At 41.7% G+C, this 20,436-nt stretch overlaps 2 protein-coding genes across 2 annotated transcripts; both read left to right on the top strand.

Annotated features, from left to right (window-relative positions):
• The first annotated feature begins 855 nt into the window (after window positions 1–855).
• On the top strand, window positions 856–7,427 carry LOC118842847 (zinc-alpha-2-glycoprotein-like). Its single transcript, XM_036750151.1, is given in 6 exon segments — window positions 856–979; window positions 3,531–3,791; window positions 5,189–5,455; window positions 6,019–6,297; window positions 6,456–6,572; window positions 7,369–7,427. Coding segments are annotated over 6 exon segments (1,107 nt in total).
• Window positions 7,428–9,785: 2,358 nt separating this feature from the next.
• Window positions 9,786–10,155, top strand: LOC118844797 (ubiquitin-fold modifier 1-like). Its single transcript, XM_036752780.1, has one exon. It carries the CDS (start codon window positions 9,830–9,832, stop codon window positions 10,085–10,087), a length of 258 nt encoding a protein of 85 aa, XP_036608675.1. The 5' UTR covers window positions 9,786–9,829; the 3' UTR covers window positions 10,088–10,155.
• Window positions 10,156–20,436: the final 10,281 nt, after the last annotated feature.

The following is a 20,436-nucleotide window of genomic DNA, read 5'->3' on the forward strand; positions in this document are numbered from 1 at the left end:
AAAATGGAAAATAAATTAAATATTCAATAAATAAAGTAGGGAAGCCCATTACTCTACTGAAACTTGGGTGGAGACAGACTCTTTTGTCTAGATAGCCCAGATGGGAGGGGTGGGTCTAATAGAAGAGGAATTTCCTCTGTCCAGAGGTGAAATGATGATGGAGTAATGTCAGCCCCTGTTGGAAGGATATAAAAACTATGTACTCCAACCCCCAAAGGTTGACTGCAGCTCAGCATGCGTGCTCTGTCTGCTCTGAGAGAAATGAGTGCACAAACAACCTAATTTTGTTTGTGTTTCTTAGACCAAACTCTGAGGTTGGCAATAGTGAAGTGAGCAGAACCAGGAGAACAACACAGTAACAGTGATATTGTTCGATGAAGAACTGTGAATGACTTAGCTATTCTCAGCAATACAGTGATCCAAGATAAGCCCAAAGGATTAATGAGGAAGTAAACTATCCACCTCCAGAGAAGGAACTGGTATTGTTTGAATATAGACTGAAGCATACTTAAAGGGGGAAGAAAATGCTGCATAATTTTTTAAAGTATTTTTTAAAGAATGACAACTACTGGCACTATCCCAATCCCATCTGTGGACCCCCCAGCAACACCTGATGGCTGTCACCTCTGGGGTTTCCTGCCCTCACCACAAACTCCATTGCTTCTGTTCTAATGGCTCCCAGGCAGTATCAGGTACTGCCTAGAAGACAGATGTCCCAGCTGGCAACGAGAGGAGGGCAGGGCGCCTGCAGAGCAGTCCTCAGCAGGGTGGGGATACAGTTTAGGGAGGCTCATTTCCCATTTGGGTGCAGCAGAGTATACTTGTCTGGAGAAGAGAAGCTTCACCCCCAAAGGGATGCTATTGAAGAAACCAAGCCCCTACCTATAGATCAAGATGGAGAGTCAGAAGACAAGGAGAGAATCATTCTCATCCTGGCTGCTAATTGTGGGTGTGATTGTTCTAAGGGATACTGAGGCAGGTGAGTCAGAGGGTGGGGTGGGCATACAGAGGTGGGAAGTTGAGATCTTTACTAGTTGGAATAATGTGGTTGCATGAATTCAAGTTCACACTATTCAAAATTACAAGTGTGTAAAATTAGTTCCAGCCCATTGGAAATATTCACTGCAAATTTAAAGGAGAGGACCACTTCATGGGAATCACCCTACATACTCATTGAAACTTAGCTGAATATAACTGAGTTTGATGAGGGTGACAGGCCCTCAGGCAATTCCTAGTCCAGAAGGAGATACACCCTTCCTCCCTCCCCCAGATCCTCCAGTCACATGAGACAGGCAGTCCTCTGTCTTCTGGAAGCTTCCCATGCCATGGCAAAAACAGGTGCCAGCCATAATTCTCAGCCGAGGTCTCACCTTCTCCAAGAAGTCTTTCCCAGCCCTCCTCACCCTTAGTGCCATTCCTCTGCAAATCTCCCCAATTTAGCCCATGTCTGTGTTGTTTGTACATAATTATTTCTCCAATCACCCTGTGAGCTCCTTGAGAGCATTCTTTCTTGCCTTTTTTGTGTTTCTAGCCCTTAGCACAATGCCTGGCACATAGAAGGCACTTGATAAATGTTTGTGGACTGACACATATCAGTCTCCATTGGGGAGGTGGAGTGGAGAATACTGCCATAAGGCACAGAGGAGAGAAGGAAAAGGGCATGTAGCCAGACTGTATCAGTCTAAAGCATGTCCTTTAGCAAGGGAGCCATAGTACATGTTTCATGTAAATAGACCAGAATGCATGTATACGCTCTATGGGAGATACCCAAGTCCAGAAAAATCAAGAGATCCTACCAATCTCCCCTGCTACTAAGAGCTAGAAATACCTCAACAAAGCTAGAGCTGTGAGTGCTTTGGTTAGTTCCAAAGGAATCCCACCCAAGCAAGGCTAAATATTATTATTATAATTATTATATTAATGACTAATTACAAATTGTTATAAATAATATTAATAGCATCCAGATAGTGCTTTAAGATTTACAAAACAATCCAGGCAAGGAGGACAGCCACCAAAGAGCCAGGGAGAGGCAGAGAGTGACACATAGGGGTAACAGTAAGAACGGTATGGTTGAGCTGAAAAGAGCATGAAGGGGGAATAATGTGTAGTAATGTTAGAAAGAGAAGATGTGGCAAGATTGTGAAGTGCTTTCAATACTAAATTGTGGGATTTTTATTTGGTCCTAGAAATAACAGGAAACCACTGGAATGTATTGAGTAGGGGGTTAGCATGGACAGATCTATGATTTTGGAAAATTGCTTTGATTGTTATGTAATAAGATCTTTTCCCACAACTGAACCTGAAGGCATTTGTTGCAACAATTCAGCTAGCATCTGCTGTGGGGGTGAAAGACCAACATAAGTCCAACAGCAAGAGCTGCCAGCACAGGTTCTTTGATCTGCTTTACTAAGGAAAGCAACATAAAGCAGTTAACAAGTTTAGTTTAATCCAACATATACGTATAAAATCACTTATTTCAGGAGGAAAAGCCAGCCACCTGAACTTCAGAGCAAATACAAACAAGTTACAAACATACATTATGAACAGACCAAATACAATTCATAGTTACCAAGAAACCATCAACATCTGAGTTCAGGAGCTGGGGAGCTTATAACAATGGCTGCGCCACTCCTCCTGTGGCTCAGAGCCCCAAGGGAGAACGCCAACCTCTGGGTTTATATCTCTTGTTCAGGGTCATAGGTGAGTCACACATGCAACTCACAAAAATGCGACTTAAACCCACACGGTCTAAAAGCCTCTGATGTCACAAACATGTCACTCAAACCTATATAAAATAGGCTTTCCCTTGAGCCAAGGAGGTCATCAAGGACCAAACTCTTCAAGGGCACTTGGTTGAATAAGTGCTAAGGGCCCACTTTAATTACCTATACAGCATTAAAGTATAAGGAGGATGGATTGGAATGGGGAGAGACTTGAGGCAAGGAGAACAATTAGGACGACATTGTCTCATTGCACCAAGAGATCTCTGGCACTCCTTTACTTCCTCTCCCCACACTCTAGCATTCTCTGCCTACAGAATTATGAGACCGATCTCCTGAACCACAGAAATGGCTGCCCTGCCATCTCTGCTTTAAAAAATTAGTATCACCACAGCCCTGATGCAGACAAAAAAAATGTTACACTTTCTGGGACAATATCCTCCTGCACCTGCTCATTTTTTATCCCACAGCTTGGCTACATTAATGCCTCAAATCTTCAGTCATATTTATACATCATTATGTTTTCTTAAATACCAAAAGGCAAGGTCATGGTTGGCAAAGTGCTTACATCCCCAGCCTCTGACTCAGTCGGTCAATAAAGCCCTATTGAGCACAGCTGTGTACTAAGTTATGTGGTAGGCACTGTTAGGAAAGAATGTTGCATGCCATGCCCACTCTGGACCGTCCTCTGGGAAAAAGACCCAGCCTGCCTGACCCTACTTACAATCCTAACAATAGGAAGCATGGGAAGAAACCTTGGGGCCATAAAATCTGATTGCTATTATTCCTCCTTCCCTTTCTCAAAATTAGCTTACCACAGCCTCGAGATGTGTTTCACAGCAGTAGGTACAACAAAGTCTCTCTTGGACTTCACCATGGTCAGCTCTATGGATGGCGTGCAGGGGAGCTTCTATGACAAAAAAGACCAACAGCTTGTGATCAAGGAGGCCTGGGTGTCCCAGGTGCTGGGGGCCCATTACATTGAAGAGAAGCGGCAGAAGTTGGTGTCCAGTGAGATCAACTTTCTCTGGGCCCTCCAGAATTGGATACAGAGTGATACCAAGGGTGAAGGTCAGTCTGCCCCAACTCTGGGCTGTGAAGGGTTCTGCCCTTCAGTACACGCTCTACCACATGAGCTTCTCAAGGCACCAGCTCTGAGTCTTGAAATAAATCTACAGGACTTGTCATCAGCCCTTGGGATTTTGTTACTCCTCAAACATCCTTAATCACTGAACCCCAACTTAAACCATGAAGAGTCAGGACTTTCCTAAATCCCTGTGGCCAGAAACCTGCTGCCATGTTTCCTTAAACATTTGTCCCCTTTCTCCTGCAATAGCCATTATATCTCAATGCCTGCTTTCCACATCTATTCTGTATTGTTACACATTCCAAATCATAAGTTTATTTACATAGGTTTATGTATTATAAGCATACACCTTCCCCCCTCTAGTATCTGCCTCTCTGTCCCTGTGTCTCTGTGTCTCTTTGTCTCTTTGTCTCTATCTCTCTGTCTCTTTGTCCATTCGTCAGTCAGTATGTCTGTCTCTGTTTCTCTGTCTCTCTCTTTCTTCTTTCTTTCTTTCTTTTTCTCAACTCATTTACCTAATTTGCAACCAAACTCTAGCAGGTTGGGGGTTGCCAAAGGATCTGACCACCACTATAACTAATACTCTCAAAGTTCTAAGGGTAATGCTGGTGGGAGAAATACTCTCCTGCCACTAGGTGCTGTAGGCTCCCCACCTAACCTCTCATTTCACAAATCAACTAAGATGAAGTCCACTATTAGTCAGAAACATTTACTAAACAGAAGGCAAAATAAAAATAAAATAATACCATTGCACTCATAAATAAGGGACACAATTTCTCACCAACACACGTAGTGTCTGGAGTGAAAATTGAATACAAATCAAAGCCAACATTTCTGCCAGCTTAGCCATAATTAGGCAATATACATTTGTCCTACAGTCACTAAACAGTTCCAGGGATCAGCATTTCCTAGCTATCAACTTCACAGTCTTTCATCTGGGATCATTCATGGATTCCAGAAAAGAATCTTCTCTCCTTTGCTTATTGAAATGCCTGGGTTTTGGAGTTTTACCTGTGCAACCACTTATCTAACAAGACATCACCTTCTCCCCCAATCAAGAACCATTACAGTATACATGGTACAGGCAATTTTCCTATCACCTCAAAAATCAGAAGTTCAACCTAAGGCACAACTAAACCCCAAAGTTCACAAAAAATAATCCCTTCCCTTCTGAGGCATATAAAACAGGTCACCTCTTCCCAGTCCAACTCAATAAATACTTTCTAAGCAACTGTTTCCTAAGCAATGTTCGAGGCACTCTGCGAGGAACTTAAAATATAAAAATTAACATGATACTATCTCTGCCCTCAAATGGATTACATTAAATGATAAACACCTGTTTTGTAGTCAAATTAACCCTTTTCTTTCCCTGCCCACTCAGATAATCACACGGTGCAGTTCTGGCATGACTGTCACCTAGATGGAGACATCCATGTGAGCAGCCATTTCTGGTATGCTGTGGATGGAGAGGCTTTCTGTGGAGTAGATGAGCAGCTGAGGCACTGGGTGGCAATGAAGCCTGAGGCTGAGTGCTTCAAACCCTTCTGGGAAGTTATTTTCCCCTATAAGAAGATAGAACGCTACATGCAGGAAGATTGTGTCGAGCCATTGAGGAAAGTCCTGCAGTACTCAAACGTAAGGGGAAATGGTGAGTCCCTGCTTCACTCCCCTGTATCCTCATGGGAAGTCTACATCACTGTGACCAGAAGACCAAATATCTATAGTCCCAGGAGCTATTCCAGTCTTAGTGGGAAAATCCATAGCATAGAAGTGGTAAACATCATCCCTTCTTTTGGGAGGTTTATGATATGATAAAAGTCCCACTCTGAAAGCTCTTCATGATGTAGATGTGATACAGAGGTCTACAAACCATTAAAACTAGGGATGCGTTTTAGCAGACCTTACCGTATGGGGAAATATCAATCACTAACTCAGGTATGATCACCGTCACCCAGCCTAGCTAAGAGCCAAGGTAATCATCACTAGAAGTCTGGTCACTAGCCAATGGTTGTGTTTTTGTTTGGGGTTTTTTTCATCTTTGCCAAAAGCAAACTGTCTACTAAGTTGTGGGGAGGTCATGACCCATATTGGTGAAGGAAGTGTGGACCCAGAGATAGTCATGGGTGTTCTGAAGTGAGTAGAAATGAGGTGAAGAGCAGATTCTCACTGAACTTTGGACATGATGCTTTCTCTCCTGCTCTGTGCCATCAGTTCCCCCTGATGTGACCGTGTCCCGACATGATGCTCCTGATGGCAGAGTCACCCTCTTCTGCAGGGCCACTGGCTTCTACCCACGCTCCATCATGCTTCGCTGGGAAAGGGATGGAGAACTGGGTGTGTGGGGACAGGAGAGCTCCAGTGGCACCCTGCCCAATGCCGATGCCACCTTCTACCTCCAAATCACCCTAGAACTCCTGCCCAATGACCTTGGGACAGGTTACGCCTGTGTGGTAGAGCACAGTGAGCTAGAGACTCCAGTCATGTTCCCAGGTGAGTACATCATCCACACTGATTGAATTCATCCCAAGGAGGCCAATTCTTGGAGTTTCTTCCCCCTGTCCCCTGAGAAAGGGCCCCATTCACCACAGTCCCATTGCCTCATGGGGAAATTCCCACCCCTGTTTATTTGTTGTCTTTTATTCCTGGAGTTCCTGAGAAGCCAACTATGAAGAGATCTCGGGCCATGGTGCTAAGCGTACTGGCAATTGTCATCCTGGTACTGAGCTCTGCTGTGACCTTCAACACGTGGAAGAAAAGGAAGACAGGTGTGTGTGTGTGGGGAGATCCCAAGGAGATAAGAAAGTACACAAGTAATGGACAGAAAGGACTTTACAAAGGACTGTGTAGATGCAAGTGAAGGGAATGGAGTTAGAAAAGGGGATAAATATAATAATGTTAATGATGGTCCTGCAGCTAAAGGTGATGCTGACACTAAAGATGGTGAAGACATTCCAATCAACCTGCAATACTGCTATGAGGAAATCCCTCTCCAAACGGAATATTTAAATCTCAGAGCTCAAAACAACTCCAAAGTCACCTAGAAAAATCAGCACTCTGTCCATTCTGTTCCTTCTCTGCCCATTCAGAATGGCCTAGTGCTTTTCCAGTGGTGGGCTGACCGCTGGCACAGTCCATCAGAGCCATCATTACATCCCACCTCACTTCCTACAGCCTAGGTTGACCCTGGTGAGGGGGAGGACTGCAAGATGGTTATGGTGTTGGTGATGAAGATGGCTCTATAATACCACGGTATATATTACAGAGGAAAGTAAAGGAGCCCCCCCCAAAGGCCATCACAGGGGGGGATGGTAAAGAAGGGAAGTCACTGAGTGGGCAAGAGTTCTTTGGAAAGGTAACAGGGAGGCTGCAGAGTGTGTGTGTGTGTGTGTGTGCGCACGTGCACGTGTGCATGTGGTGGGGTGTATGCACACATGTATGTGAGCAATTGTACAAGTACCTCCTCATCGCCCTCATTACTTTCTATGTCTCATTAGCATGGATGGTGGGGAGAGTTGGAGATGGGAAATGAGAAGAGACTAACCTAGAGAATTTTGTCCACAGGAACAACTTCCCAAGGCCATCTGGAAGGTCCTTTATCGCTTCCTCCTCTTCTGCAATAGAAAAGTGGGAACCCTGAAGGCCCCAGTCTGAGCCACTCACCCTTTCAGGGAATCCCCCATATAATGGAAGATGGAGTCGTTCATTGCACACCAAACCCTAAACTAAACATTAACCTCATCCCTAACCCTAACTGTTTTTCCCCAATGAATTTCTGTGGCCTGGACCTAAGGCTGGGAAAAGAGATTGATTTCAGGGGACTAGGCCTTCTTAAGCAAAAACATTTTCCCTGGGTGAGATATTCTTACCTGTACATCTTGGGCACCATAGATCCACAGCAATAAAATCCTTGAGTAGAGAGAGAGGTCTATAGATATTAAAACATTTAGTTGGGCCTATAATAAGTATGAAGCTCAGCCCTTGGCAAGAGATGCCCTGGGACTTTAGAAGTTAAAATATAATGGCTTGAGCTCCTATCACCTGGCACATGGAGCTATGAGAGTTGAGAGGGGTGATCTCATGATGTGAGGGGGTGGATAGTCTGATCTTAGACCTCTCTCTGACATGAGAGGAAGAGGAAAAATAGCCCCCCAATAAAGTGATGGATTCTTTCCAAGGAAAGAGGTTATGTGTTTCTTCTCTAAAGGCCTACAAAGTATAGACACAGCTCTGTACTTAGTAAGACTCCTGGGGTGGGTGTCACCCATAACCCAAGTATAAAAAGGTTACACATTCCTAGAACTTTATAGATTGAAGGGCAGAGATTGAAAAGACCAGACTGAGAATCAAAGGACCTGGCTTCAATTCACAGCCAACTCCACTTACTAACAGGGGGACCTTGAACAAATCACTTAACTTCTCTATGCCTCAGTTTCCTTATCTTCTACAGGAAGGAGTTGGACTAGATAACACTGGGGAGCCTTTCTCCTCTACATATATGATCCTATGATAATCTCATTCAGCCCTCTCTTCTTTATATGGTGAAACTGAGGGTCAGACAAGCTAAATAATTGGGCCAAAGTCATAGCCTGTTGGTTGCAAAGAAAAGACTAAAGTCTACATTCTTGGCCTTTACTCTAGTATTTTTTCCAAAGCATAACAGTACTTTTATTTTTTTTTAATAAACCTCATATTGGCACCCTTTTTGATGGCCTCTAACCCCACTTTGTAAAGTCCTATTTTGACAGATGCCCAATCATGGCATGTGGGTGACACTGGGTTGTTGAAAGCTATACCACTGGAATGCCAACTCTATCAGGCTCAACTGTCCTGGAGAGGCTTTGAGTATGGCTCCAGGAACTGGCCAAGCCTAATCCCTGGTTGCCAACCTAGCTAATCACAGAGAGACGCATGTCACTAGAAGGTTTGTTGCTGTTTTTGTCTGTGGCCAAATTGGCTTTTTTAAATTTTTTTCCATTGAGATCATTCCAAAATACAATCTTGGGCTTGGTGACTTAAGAAGAGAAGATCTGGAACAGCTGCATTGTAGAGTGTGACGGGAAACTGTTCAAGGAGACGTGAATGGAATGTCATGTAGCAATAAGATCTCAGCGGAGATTACACAACCTGAATTTGTAGTGGACCAGTCAACAATTCTGTGACTTCATGACTGAGAGCAAGCCTCAAACAATTGATCATTTTATGGCACATTATGAGAAAGTACTCTATAATAGCACACTCCGAAAAAATACGTTTATTATAATCCAACTTCTAACAGGGCTAGAATTCAACTGAATGCAATAGCTTCTCCCATAGAGACTATAGACATTGTTAATGTATCTTTAAGAAGGAATAGAATCTTGAGACACTGACAGTTTAACTCTCATTCTGGAGACAAGAATATCTTTCCTGAGAACATGGTTTTAACTCATCTTGTAAAGAAGCGTTTTGAGTGTTATTCTTCAGAAGAGTTTTTAATGGACGTCCTAAAAGCAGATAGCTTGCACAGTGAATAGAGGGCTGGGCCTGGAGTCAGGAAGACCCAAGTTCAAATTCAGCCTCAGACACTTACTAGCTGTGTGACCCTAGGCATGTCACTTAGCCCTGTCTGCCTGAGTTTCGTCACCTGTAAAATGAGCTTGAAAAGGAAACGGCAAACCACTCCATTATCTTTACCAAGAAAACCTGCAGCCAGGTCGTGGATAGTTGGACACAACTGAAACAAGTCAACCACAAGAGAGTGCAGTGAGGGCGCTGTGTTTCTAGAGCTGAGAAGACAACAGTAGCGATGCAGCTTAGGAGGGAGTTTGGCTGTGATCTTTCTAACGGCTGATACGTTATAATTGCGTGTCTGGAAACCTTAACAAAACGTACAGGTGGCAACATTATTGTTTATTTCAGCCTAAAATATTAAGTATTGCTATTATTATTTTAAAAGAGATAACTACGGACTGCGAACAATTGAGCGGCAGAAGGGAACTGAGCACTGCCGTGAGGCTCCCTAAAGTCCAGCCACGGCCTCACTATGTCGAAAGTTTCCTTTAAGATCACGCTAACCTCGGACCCGCGGCTGCCGTACAAAGTACTCAGTGTTCCCGAAAATACTCCTTTCACAGCAGTCTTAAAGTTTGCTGCAGAAGAATTTAAAGTTCCTGCAGCAACAAGTGCTATAATCACAAATGATGGAATAGGAATAAATCCTGCACAGACTGCTGGGAATGTTTTCCTAAAGCATGACTCAGAACTACGAATAATTCCTAGAGATCGTGTGGGGAGTTGTTAATTTCTGCTGAATGGAAATTTACCATTATCTTTCCTAATAAACATTGATATTTATTTTGTAACATTGCATTCGGACTATCTACAATTTTATGTACCTACTCCTATAAGGACATTGACCGTTTACATTAAAGAAGGAATACATCCCATGAATAAAACAGCTGCCTTAAGAAAGAAGCCAACCTCTCCTCTGCTACCTCATTATGTTTATGAAAGGAGTTTCGATTTCATTTTAAAATAGAAAGATGATATTACCAGTAAAATAAGAAAATGAAAATTTCTTGTTTAAAATCATATGTCAACTATAGAGTAAATTATTTCCTGAATTGCAAATAAGAATGGCCAGAGAACATAGAAAGAGGTGAATAAATGTGCATTTTACATACAATTTAAGATAAAAACATGACTTGACTAACACATAAATATTTGTGTTTATTATCATTTGGGTTTTCTAGGTTTCAGTTGACTCCAGTATTTCATTTGGATTTCCAGGTAACTCAGAAGTACCATCAACTGAACAATATGAACTTATTCTAATTATGGAAAATCACATCTCACATTAGCTAGTCTACCTGTGTTCCTGTAGAATTGGATATAGTAGTGGGAATTTAAATACATCTGTGGCTGAGTTATATCCCTCCATAAGTATATTCTGAGAACTCTCATATAATCATCTTTGATGTGGATAACTCTGCATTGAAACCTAAAAGGGAATGAATATCATTGAGAAGACCTGAAATCGCACAAAGCTCAAGGAAGTGCTGTCATCTACCCTTTAGTGTACTGAAGCCAAAGTTCAAGGAGGCTGGCAGGGGAAAAGGAGACAGTTTAAGCACCATGATCACTGACCATAGAAAAGTCAAGGTAAAACCGAAGTGATAGGAAAGAAAGGAGCAAGCCATATAAGAGATAAGAAGTAACATCACAGTGACCCACAAAATCCAGAAGGAATGAGAATGGGTGCCAAAAGGGTCGAAATGAAAAAGCAGCAACAGAGTGGAGAAGAAAAAAGTTAATACTAGATTATGTAAACAAGCAGCAGAAGAGAGCCAAGTATATATTCTTTTAACTACTATAGAGGATAAAACATGGCTTTCCAGAAACCTATAAGGAAAAGAAGAGATAAACCCTTAAAAGAAAGAAATGGGTTGTAATAGGAAAGCATTAACACATGTATGATGTGTGTTATGTATGTTGGCCCATGTACATCGTATGAAATCAAGGTTCAGAAAAAAAAGCAGCTTAAGTTATTTGTTACTTTGTGGTAGAACGCAGCTGGCGTACACAGCTGTGTTTGGCAAATGCATAAATTAGCACCCCTAAACCAAGTTTTCTATGATTTGTTTTCAGGGATATCATCCCATGATACTCCAGTTTCTGGCCTAATGCTCATTGAAAAAGCAAAAGATTCTTACAAAAAATGTAACTTAGCTAGCCATGTGTATTTTCTGAAGAATGTTTTTTGGTATTGTAAAGTTATATGTGGCACTAGAAAGCTGGATTTGATTGATCTTAATTATGACTAGGGCACAACAAGATTCTTAGCCATCACAATGTGGTCAGCTTAGTAAAGGCAGTAAAATTAAGACAAAAAAAGTGAACTATTATATTTTTTAAAGGTTTTTACCTAGAAGAATTAAACATTAGCCATTAGTTATACAGACCCATACCCTAAGCATTCCAATTAATAAAGGTTATACTTTAATATTTTTCATAAGTCAAAATATGCTTGCATTTATGTGCTGCAGAAAAAATAAAATGGTACAATGAAATAATTTACATTATTAGGTTTTAATTTGTTAATATTTGTGTATCAAATTCTCATTAAAGGTAAATTACAGCAAAAAAAAAAGAGATAACTACACGCTTATGGAAAAATAGGTCCCTCTAGTTTATTTAATCAACTGAAGTGGCCGGTCGAGATTAATTGATCAATGATAGAGATGAGATTATGTGCTTAAGTAGCAGCTGGGGAAGGGGCAGAGAAGTTGGGGGAATGGGTAAAGTACCAAGCCTGAAGGTGGGAAGATCTGAATTCAATTCCAACCTAAGACACTTCCTTGCTGGGTGAACCTGGGGAGGGCATTTAGCTTATGGCTTGCCTCAGTTTCCTCATCAGTAAAATAGAGATGATAATCATAGCACTTATTTCCTCAGGTTATTGTGAGGATCAAATGAGATAATCATAAAGTGCTTAACACATTGCCTGGCTCATAGGAAATGCCACCTAAATGTCAGCTGTTACTGCTATTATTATATTTCAATGTTAATAGTTTGTGGGAAAATATCAGAATGTTGCAATGGCAAGCAAAGTGGGACTTTTTGTTTTGCTCTTTTTTCTTTTGGAGTTCTAGTTCTTCTCAGCACTGAGATAATCAAGTGTCTTTGATTGAGACTTGCCTTTGTTTGAATCAAGAGTCTTTCTTTGATGACCTGCTTAAGGCACAAGAAAGCCTAAGGCACATGAGTTTGAGTCATGTGGTTGTGATGCCCTCTGTGGGCTGACCCTGAAGAAATGTACATATACTCTGAGGTTAGCATTTTGCTTTGGGGGGCTCACTCACTGGAATAGCGTTCACATGACTTGGCCTGACGAGACCATAGGTAGCTATTAAGGAGCCTCCCGGCTTTGAAAGCCCAGATGTTGTTGCTTCTCTCTCCGATAACAACATATGTATTGCTATGGTCAGACAGAAGCCTGTCTGCTGATTTATGATACTTGCTCTGTTTATATAACTTCTGCTTGTAATTTCTGTTTGTGTTTTCTCTGAAGTTGAGGGCGCTGACTTTTTCCCCTGAACTAAGTGAATGATATATGTGTGTTTAATTAAAGTGAGATTGTAAACCCCTTAAAGTTGCTTTCCTTAGAAAAGCAGATCAAAGAACCTGTGCTAGCAGCCCTCCTGTGTGCTGGTGTTATTGGCTTTATGCCTCCACAGCAGCTGCTAGCAGCACTGGCGTTACAAATATGCATTCAACCCTCAACATTCATGTGTTCAGCTTTTAACTTCCGGCATTCCCATGATCAGTAACCTTATTTTGCCTTTTGTATTAGCAAGCATGCATATTAGCTGCTATGCACAGTAGAGAAAAAATGAGAGGCATGATGTCTGCAAGTGTGTGGATCCCATTTCAGAGGCTTAAATCCTTCTAGAGTGGGCTTTCATTTCCTCACTGCCATATTAAGCGGGAGTACAAAGGGAATCCTGGGTCACAGCTGTTTCTCCTACCTTTGATTCCTACTTTTGGGGAAGAGTATCCCTTCGTGATCCCAGCCTTAGTTCAAAGAGAAGAGGATCAGCTGGAGGACAGAGTTGGATTTTACATTAGGGTTTGGGATGTAGTTGCCGGCAGTGACTCTTCCCCCAAAAGCACAGGGAGTCATGTGGAGGCTAGACATTTGGTTCCTTAAATTTTCCATTTCAAAGGGAGAGGAGGAAGATAAGTAGAAAAGGGTCCTTCTAGTCAACCTTGTGAGGTCATTCTTGTGGGAAAAAGACCTCTGGGTTAGTCAACCCTTATCTTTCTCTCCCCAGCTTCTCATTCTGATCCCTGTGAGAGGTACGGATGCCCTGATAAAAGCTGGCGTTTATACTCACCGTTGTTGTTCTTGTTCCGTCATTTCAGTTGTGTCTGACTCTCCGTGACCCCATTTGGGGTCTTCTTGGCAGAGACACTGGAGCGGTCTGCCGTTGCCTTCTCCAGCTCATTTTACAGATTGGGAAACTGAGGCAAACAGGTGGAGTGACTTGCCCAGGGTCACACAGCTAGGGTCCTCTTGACTCCAGCTGCCGTGTCACCTAAGCTCATAAGTTGCTTTAAGGTTTGGAAATCACTTTATATGTCATCTCATTGGATTTGACAGCTCTATGAAGAAAGTGCTGTTACTATGTCCATTTTTACAGATAAGGAAACTGAGGTTGAGTGAAGTTAAGCATCTTGTCCTGGGTCACATGACGAGTGCATCTTTGAGGCAGGATTCCAGCTCAAGTATTTCTGACTCCAAGTCCAACACCGTGTCCACAGCACCACCTAGCGGCCTGTGACGAGAAATGAGACCAATGTTTTGGAATTTCACACACATACGTGCTCTCCTGGTCCATTTCCAAAGTGAATTCCTCCTGAACTGTCCCACGCCATGTCCTTAAGTCTAGAATCCATGCCCTAGTTTTGCATTCTTCCAAACCAATGAAGACAGTCTCAAAATGCCTCTCATTAAGCCTCCTGCCTTAGGACAGTATCATACTTGATCTCAGACCCGGGACTCCCCATCGTAATTACTTGCTTATAAGAAAGCAAAGGCATACACAGAATAAAATGAGAGGATAAAAAATTGCTATGCATCAAATAAATTCAAAAAAAGTGAGAGTTTCAATCACGCCATCAAACAAAATAAATACAACTTATATACTCCAATTGCCTCACCATATAAATTTATAAAGGAAATTTTAGTTGATCCACAAGAATACATAGATAGTAACACATGAGGGAGACAGGAGAGGTCAATGCCCCTCTGTTTTGGATGAATCTAACAAAAAGATAAAAGGGGAAATGCAGAACCAAACAAATTGCTGGAAAAACAAGAGATTTGTGGCATCTTCCAAATGGAATTGCAAAAGAATTTAGCTATTTCTCAGCACTGTATGGAACTTTTACAAAAATGAACCATGTATTAGGGCACAGAAATATTGCCAACAAATTTTAAAAGGCAGAAACAGTTTTTTGCTGTTTTGTCACGCTTATTTATCCATGTGGCTAGAGCGATGGTTTAAAAAAATGTGAAAGAACTAATACTTTTTACTCTACTTCCTTTTTTTTACTGGGGCTGGGTGTGAACTATCACCCCTTTCTAAACTCATTCATTTGCTATGGGATAAGTCGTGTGTTTTTTTACCAACAGTTATACTTCTTATAAATATCTGTGGTTCACCCAAATGTATATTTCCTGATGTCCCTTTGTTCACAGTCTAAATGTGTGGTGGGTGGCTCTGGTAGTTTTAGCCACCCAGAAAGACACTGACTGGGGAGTTTTTTCTTTGTCATTTTAGGCTGAAAACCCCAATTTTTAGTCATTTGTTAGAGATTTTCTTTCTAACTGAGGGCATATATCATGAGTCATTTATCAGATCAGAACTACTCACTTCCTAAAACACTAAATGAGGGCATGATGGCAAGCCCATCAGATTTGGGAAGGAGAGAAGGGGCAGGATTGGGAAGAACTCAATTTTACTTTCACTTCCCATTCTCTCTCCCAAACTTTGTGGTACAGTGACCCTGAAGGGGTAAGATTTAACCCCTCTCAGGTACATAAGATTATACAAACAGAGGCCTTGATTCAATTGCAAAGTTAGCCCCTCTTAACTTGACTCAGTTGCAAATCTGGCACAAGTCTTATCTCCTAAAGTAGAAAGCCCTGGGAACACAAGAAGGAGGTCCCTTCCTGGGTCCTGGCCAAGACCCTGAGATGGACCAGTGTCCTGGGAACTAGCCACTCCAAGGACGCACTGCGCTTGGAGACCTTGAAGGAATTGGCCTCCTTTCAGGGTCTTGCATAAGATGCAGCATTTGCCAAAAACACCTGGCCTGATGCCTTCTTTGTTCCCAGCACTATTTATGCCATAAGATTTGGACCCCAAATTGGAATCACACCCATGGCAGAGACGTCTGGCCTGGGACTTCCATGAGCGGGACTCTGACGTCTGTACCCTGGGATTCCCCAGCTTGTGTGGTCGGGTGTTGGAGCTCCCCCGCATCGGTGATGACTGTAAATATGTTGATTTTAGTACTTGCCTGTGGGATGGTGACAAGGTGGTTGGAGCCCTGTCTCTTGAGCCATTCCTCTAATCTAGTAATTGCCTTGCTATTATTATTCTTAAGCCTTCCTCTCTGCTACTTTCGATTTCTGTCTTTCTTGCCTGTATTTTAATAATAAAAGAAAAAAAAACCTTTCAGGCTTCTTGGAGTGTGGAGTGTTTTGTTCCGGCGAATCCGAACCTTAACTGTACAGACCCTAGTGTTACACAAGGTACAATGAAACAAACATTTCTATAACAATCCATTTTCCTCACCAGTGATGGAGGAACCACTATATTTGAACAGTATCAGACATTCTATCCAAATAAGAAGACATGACACTTAGGGAAAGGTAAGGAACACTGGTTGGATCAGAACAAGTATACAGAAAGGAAATCTGTTTTGGAAAACACATAATCTTGAAAGTTTTGAGAGATTGCCTTACAGAGAGGGTAAGCTATAAAAATAAGAAATGAATGGTAAGTTTGGGAAACACATCCTAAGCCTTGCTAGCATAATATGTATTTGTGTAATTGTATATGAGAAACACAAACTATCCAGACTCAGGTTGGATTTCTCTCTTCTGAAAGTAATCTCTGCAAAATGCTATCCTTGCCTCACAGAAAATTTTAGGATTTATGAGAGAAAGAGCTAAAAGGATGGGCATAGCCTGGATTATGGGACACAGTTTAGTGAGCACAGATTTCAGAGTTCAGAGAATGGACAGGTGAGGTTTTATGACCTAAAATTCAGTAGGGATGGAAGACCAAAGAAGGGTGGGATGCATTTATTAAAATGGACAACAGAAACTATTTAAAGAGGCTGGTATAGTCTGGGTGCTCACTAACGAAAAGATTTTTAAAGAACATGTACAGAAGAGGCAAGCAAGGACATGTAAATGTAGATGCATACAAGAGCATCATAGTCTTGTAAGAATAGTACGAGGAGAAGAAAAACAGAGAATGAATTTATGGTAGCAATCAACACTAAGACAAGAAGGGCCCCCCCAAAAAAAGCTGTATTTAGGGACAAAATTAAGTTTAACAAGAGACAGAGCTACCATTCAAAGTGTGTGGATTATAAAAATGGATAACAAAGAGAAGGGAGAACTCTGTGAATCATTTTGATCCTACTTTCTCTACCATTCCAAACTAAATGTAGTATGATCAGGACAGAACAAATATGGTTACCATGTAATTGAAACCCACAGTGAATGAAGTAGTAACAAGCTAGCAATTAGTGTCTCTTAATGAATTCAGATCATCAGACCTGGATATGCATCCTAAGGCACTGGAAAAACTGGTGCATTAATTATAGCGCCATTTTTATTGTATAGATTTTGAATGTATTCACATACACATACACACAAAAAAAAATTCCTTTTTTGCAGCCAAGGAGAATTATATTCAGAATGAGAACAGAACAAAAATGGTCAATGTGGAATTGATGGTGGCAGACAAATACTTAGGAGCCCACAGGCCTGGATATATCCTTGAAGAACTGGGGTGGCGGAGGGGGAACTTGATGCACTGATTACTAAGCCACTGTGACTGCCACATATATTTTGTCTCTTCTTATACACGTACCCATTCTTTTCTCTAATAGGATGTTAGGTACTGAAAGCAGAGACATTTTCATTGTTGTTGTGGCTTTTATCCCTAACACCTAGCACAGTGTCAGGCACATAGTAGGTATTTAAATACTGATTCACATGATAGGTACACATAGTAGGTACTTAATAAATGCCTACTGATTCTTTGGTAACCAGAACTAGAAAAAATGCCATGGCTATAGTCTGACAAGGAAAAGAGACATTGGAAATTTTGCCTTCTACCTAGACAATGTATCTAAAGCTAGAATTCGGGGGGTTTTGGGGGGAAAGAGGGATTGGGGGAGGTGCTATATTATCCTTCTGACACCAAATTTCCAGTCCAATAAAGCTCCCAGATATTTTTTGCACAACATTCTTTCTCATCTCACTTCTTTAGACTGTATTTAAACAAGGTCACCCAAAAGTCTCAGTGAAGTTTTAAGTTTTAATAGCTTAAAACTACATATTCTGTATTCATATTTGATGAGAATTTGGTTTTAGATTTTTTTAATATGTTTCTCAGATAAAAATGTTAAATAGCAGAGGTCCACGGAAGGATCCATGGGATTCTCCACTAGAGATTTCCTCAGATGCTCATCTGTACATTTGTCATTTCTGTTTAAATTCAAAGCATTCCTAGTCCACAAGAACTGCATTGTTATCTAGCCTTATCTCTCCATAGAGAGGCTGAAGAGCATTCTAGGCACCTAGGTGGCACAGTGGATGGAGTGCGAGACCCGGAGTCAGGAAGACCAGAGTTCAAATCCAGCTTCAGACACTGACTAGCTCTGTGACCCTGGGCGAGTCACTACCTCCATTCGCCTCAGTTTTCCCATATGAAAATAAGGATAACAATAACACTTATCTCCCAGGGTTGTTGTGAAAATCAAATGAGATATTTGTAAAGTGGTTAGCACGGCCCCTCACACGTAGTAAATGCTATATAAACACTGGCCGCTATTCATCGATAGAATGCAGGAGGCAGAGTCAGGAAGGCCTGGATTCAAAGCCATCCGCTGACAATGAACCATCTAGTGTCGCACTAGGCGGGTCACTTATCTTCTCTGAGGTTCAGTATCCACATTTGTAAAATCAATGGCCTTCAGCTCCGAATCTACCAGCCTACCATTTTGTCTAAAAGGATATTATGAAGAAAAGACTGCAAAAATATAGAAATACCGAGCTGTGCTATAAATGTGTGTTTATATATCTTTACTGTGTAACCTTTAGCTATTGTTACGATGTGTGTTGTACCCTTTGTTGTGCCAGGTGAGAAACTATGTTACAAAATGACATGTGTCTCTTCTTGATGAATTTATGTCTGCTTATAGTGATTCCTGCTTCTGTTTCTAAATGGTAACAAACCATCCCTTGAAGAATCCTTTGCAGAATTTTGTCAGGAATCAAAGCTGGGCTCTCTCGCAAAACGGGATTATTTCATTTTTGTCTTTTGTTATACTCAGTAGCTGGCACAGTGCCCAGCACACAGGAGGCTCTTAATGCATGATGAATCAAACTACCTCTATCCAGGAGTTGGAAAAATCTTCTTCCTCTCTTTGAAAATAATGCCCGGCATTTATATTCCACTTTGAGGTTTGCAAAACACTTTAGAGACATTATCTCATTTCAGCCTCGCAGCAACATTGTATGGTAAGCACTACAGGTATCTTTGTTCCCATTTTACAGTCTAGGAAATTGAGGTTTAGAGTGGTTAGGTGACTTGGTTATGCAGCTAGCCACTGTCGAAGGCAGTATGTGGATCCAGTCCAGCCCTCAGTTGACTAGGACACATTGCCTCCCCTAAACAAGACCTTTGCTTGTCTTTCATCTCCTCTCTCATTTCCCACGATTTTTCAAGAATCGGTCATTCATTCATAAGTATTTACTAATCCTCTACTATATACAGAGCGCTGTGCTTCATACCAGAGAGAGAGACAAAAACAAAACAATTCTTACCCTTAAGAAGCTTACATTCTATTGAGGGAAGTAGTATGCCCCCCCCAAAAAAATAAGTAAAATATTAAGTATAGATATGAAATGCAACCAAGGGACCAAAGAAAGTTCTAGAAGTTCATACACATGCAAACTCATCCATTCAGGATATTGAGAGCACAGGATTTATCATGAGACCATTGAAGTTGTTTCTAACCATTAGATTCTCTATACCAAATTACAAACTTCCTAGGAGGCTGCTGGAATCTCAGAATTTCCTTTCCCGTTGTGATCTCCATTTTTTTTTTTGCTTCTTCTCTCCTCACTAACATACCTGTCTTTCTCTTCTTCCATGTGATGAAGGCCACAGAACAGCTCAGCACCAGCACAATAACCAACATGATGCCTGGAGCCATGATCCAAGAAGTCTTCTTAGAGGGCTTCTCAGGATCCATAGGAGATTAGCAGCAAGTAAATTGGAGAAGGCAATTTACTCAGATATCAATTAGGGGATGTGCACTGAGTATCCTGCCCTGGGGCTCATTTCTGGGGAGAGGAAGTTGAAGAGGGTCAACATTGCTCTCTGACACAGCCTCCTGGAGACGGACCCAGACAGCCTGGGTGAGATACTCACCAGGATTCACAGCTGACGTCTTCAGCTCACTGTGCTTTAGACACAGGTCTAAATCTTCCCAGTGTTCACTGGCAGAAGCTTTAAGGTGATGTGGAGGTATGGGTATCATTGGCATTGGGCAAAGTGCCACTGAAACTCTCCTGCCTCCACCATTTTCTTTTCCTTGCCCTGTCTCTAAAGGAAGGGGTTTTTTAATGAACTTTGAAGGTGAACTTTATGTGGGGTGAAAAGTCTCTAATTTTTTAAGCAACAGGATCAATCTGTGCCAGTAATGTTTTCCAATTTTCCTTGAATTATGGAAGAGGAGATACAGTTAGTTGAGTGAAGAAGAGTGGGGTATACACAAACACACATATTCACACATGTACATGCGTACTCATACATGCATACTCACATACATTCA

The sequence above is a fragment of the Trichosurus vulpecula genome, chromosome 3, assembly GCF_011100635.1.
Source record: "Trichosurus vulpecula isolate mTriVul1 chromosome 3, mTriVul1.pri, whole genome shotgun sequence".
Lineage (NCBI taxonomy): Eukaryota > Metazoa > Chordata > Mammalia > Diprotodontia > Phalangeridae > Trichosurus > Trichosurus vulpecula.

Bases quoted from the DNA above. Each gene is read 5' to 3' on its own strand.
- LOC118844797 (XM_036752780.1), top strand. From the start codon at position 9,830: ATGTCGAAAGTTTCCTTTAAGATCACGCTAACCTCGGACCCGCGGCTG.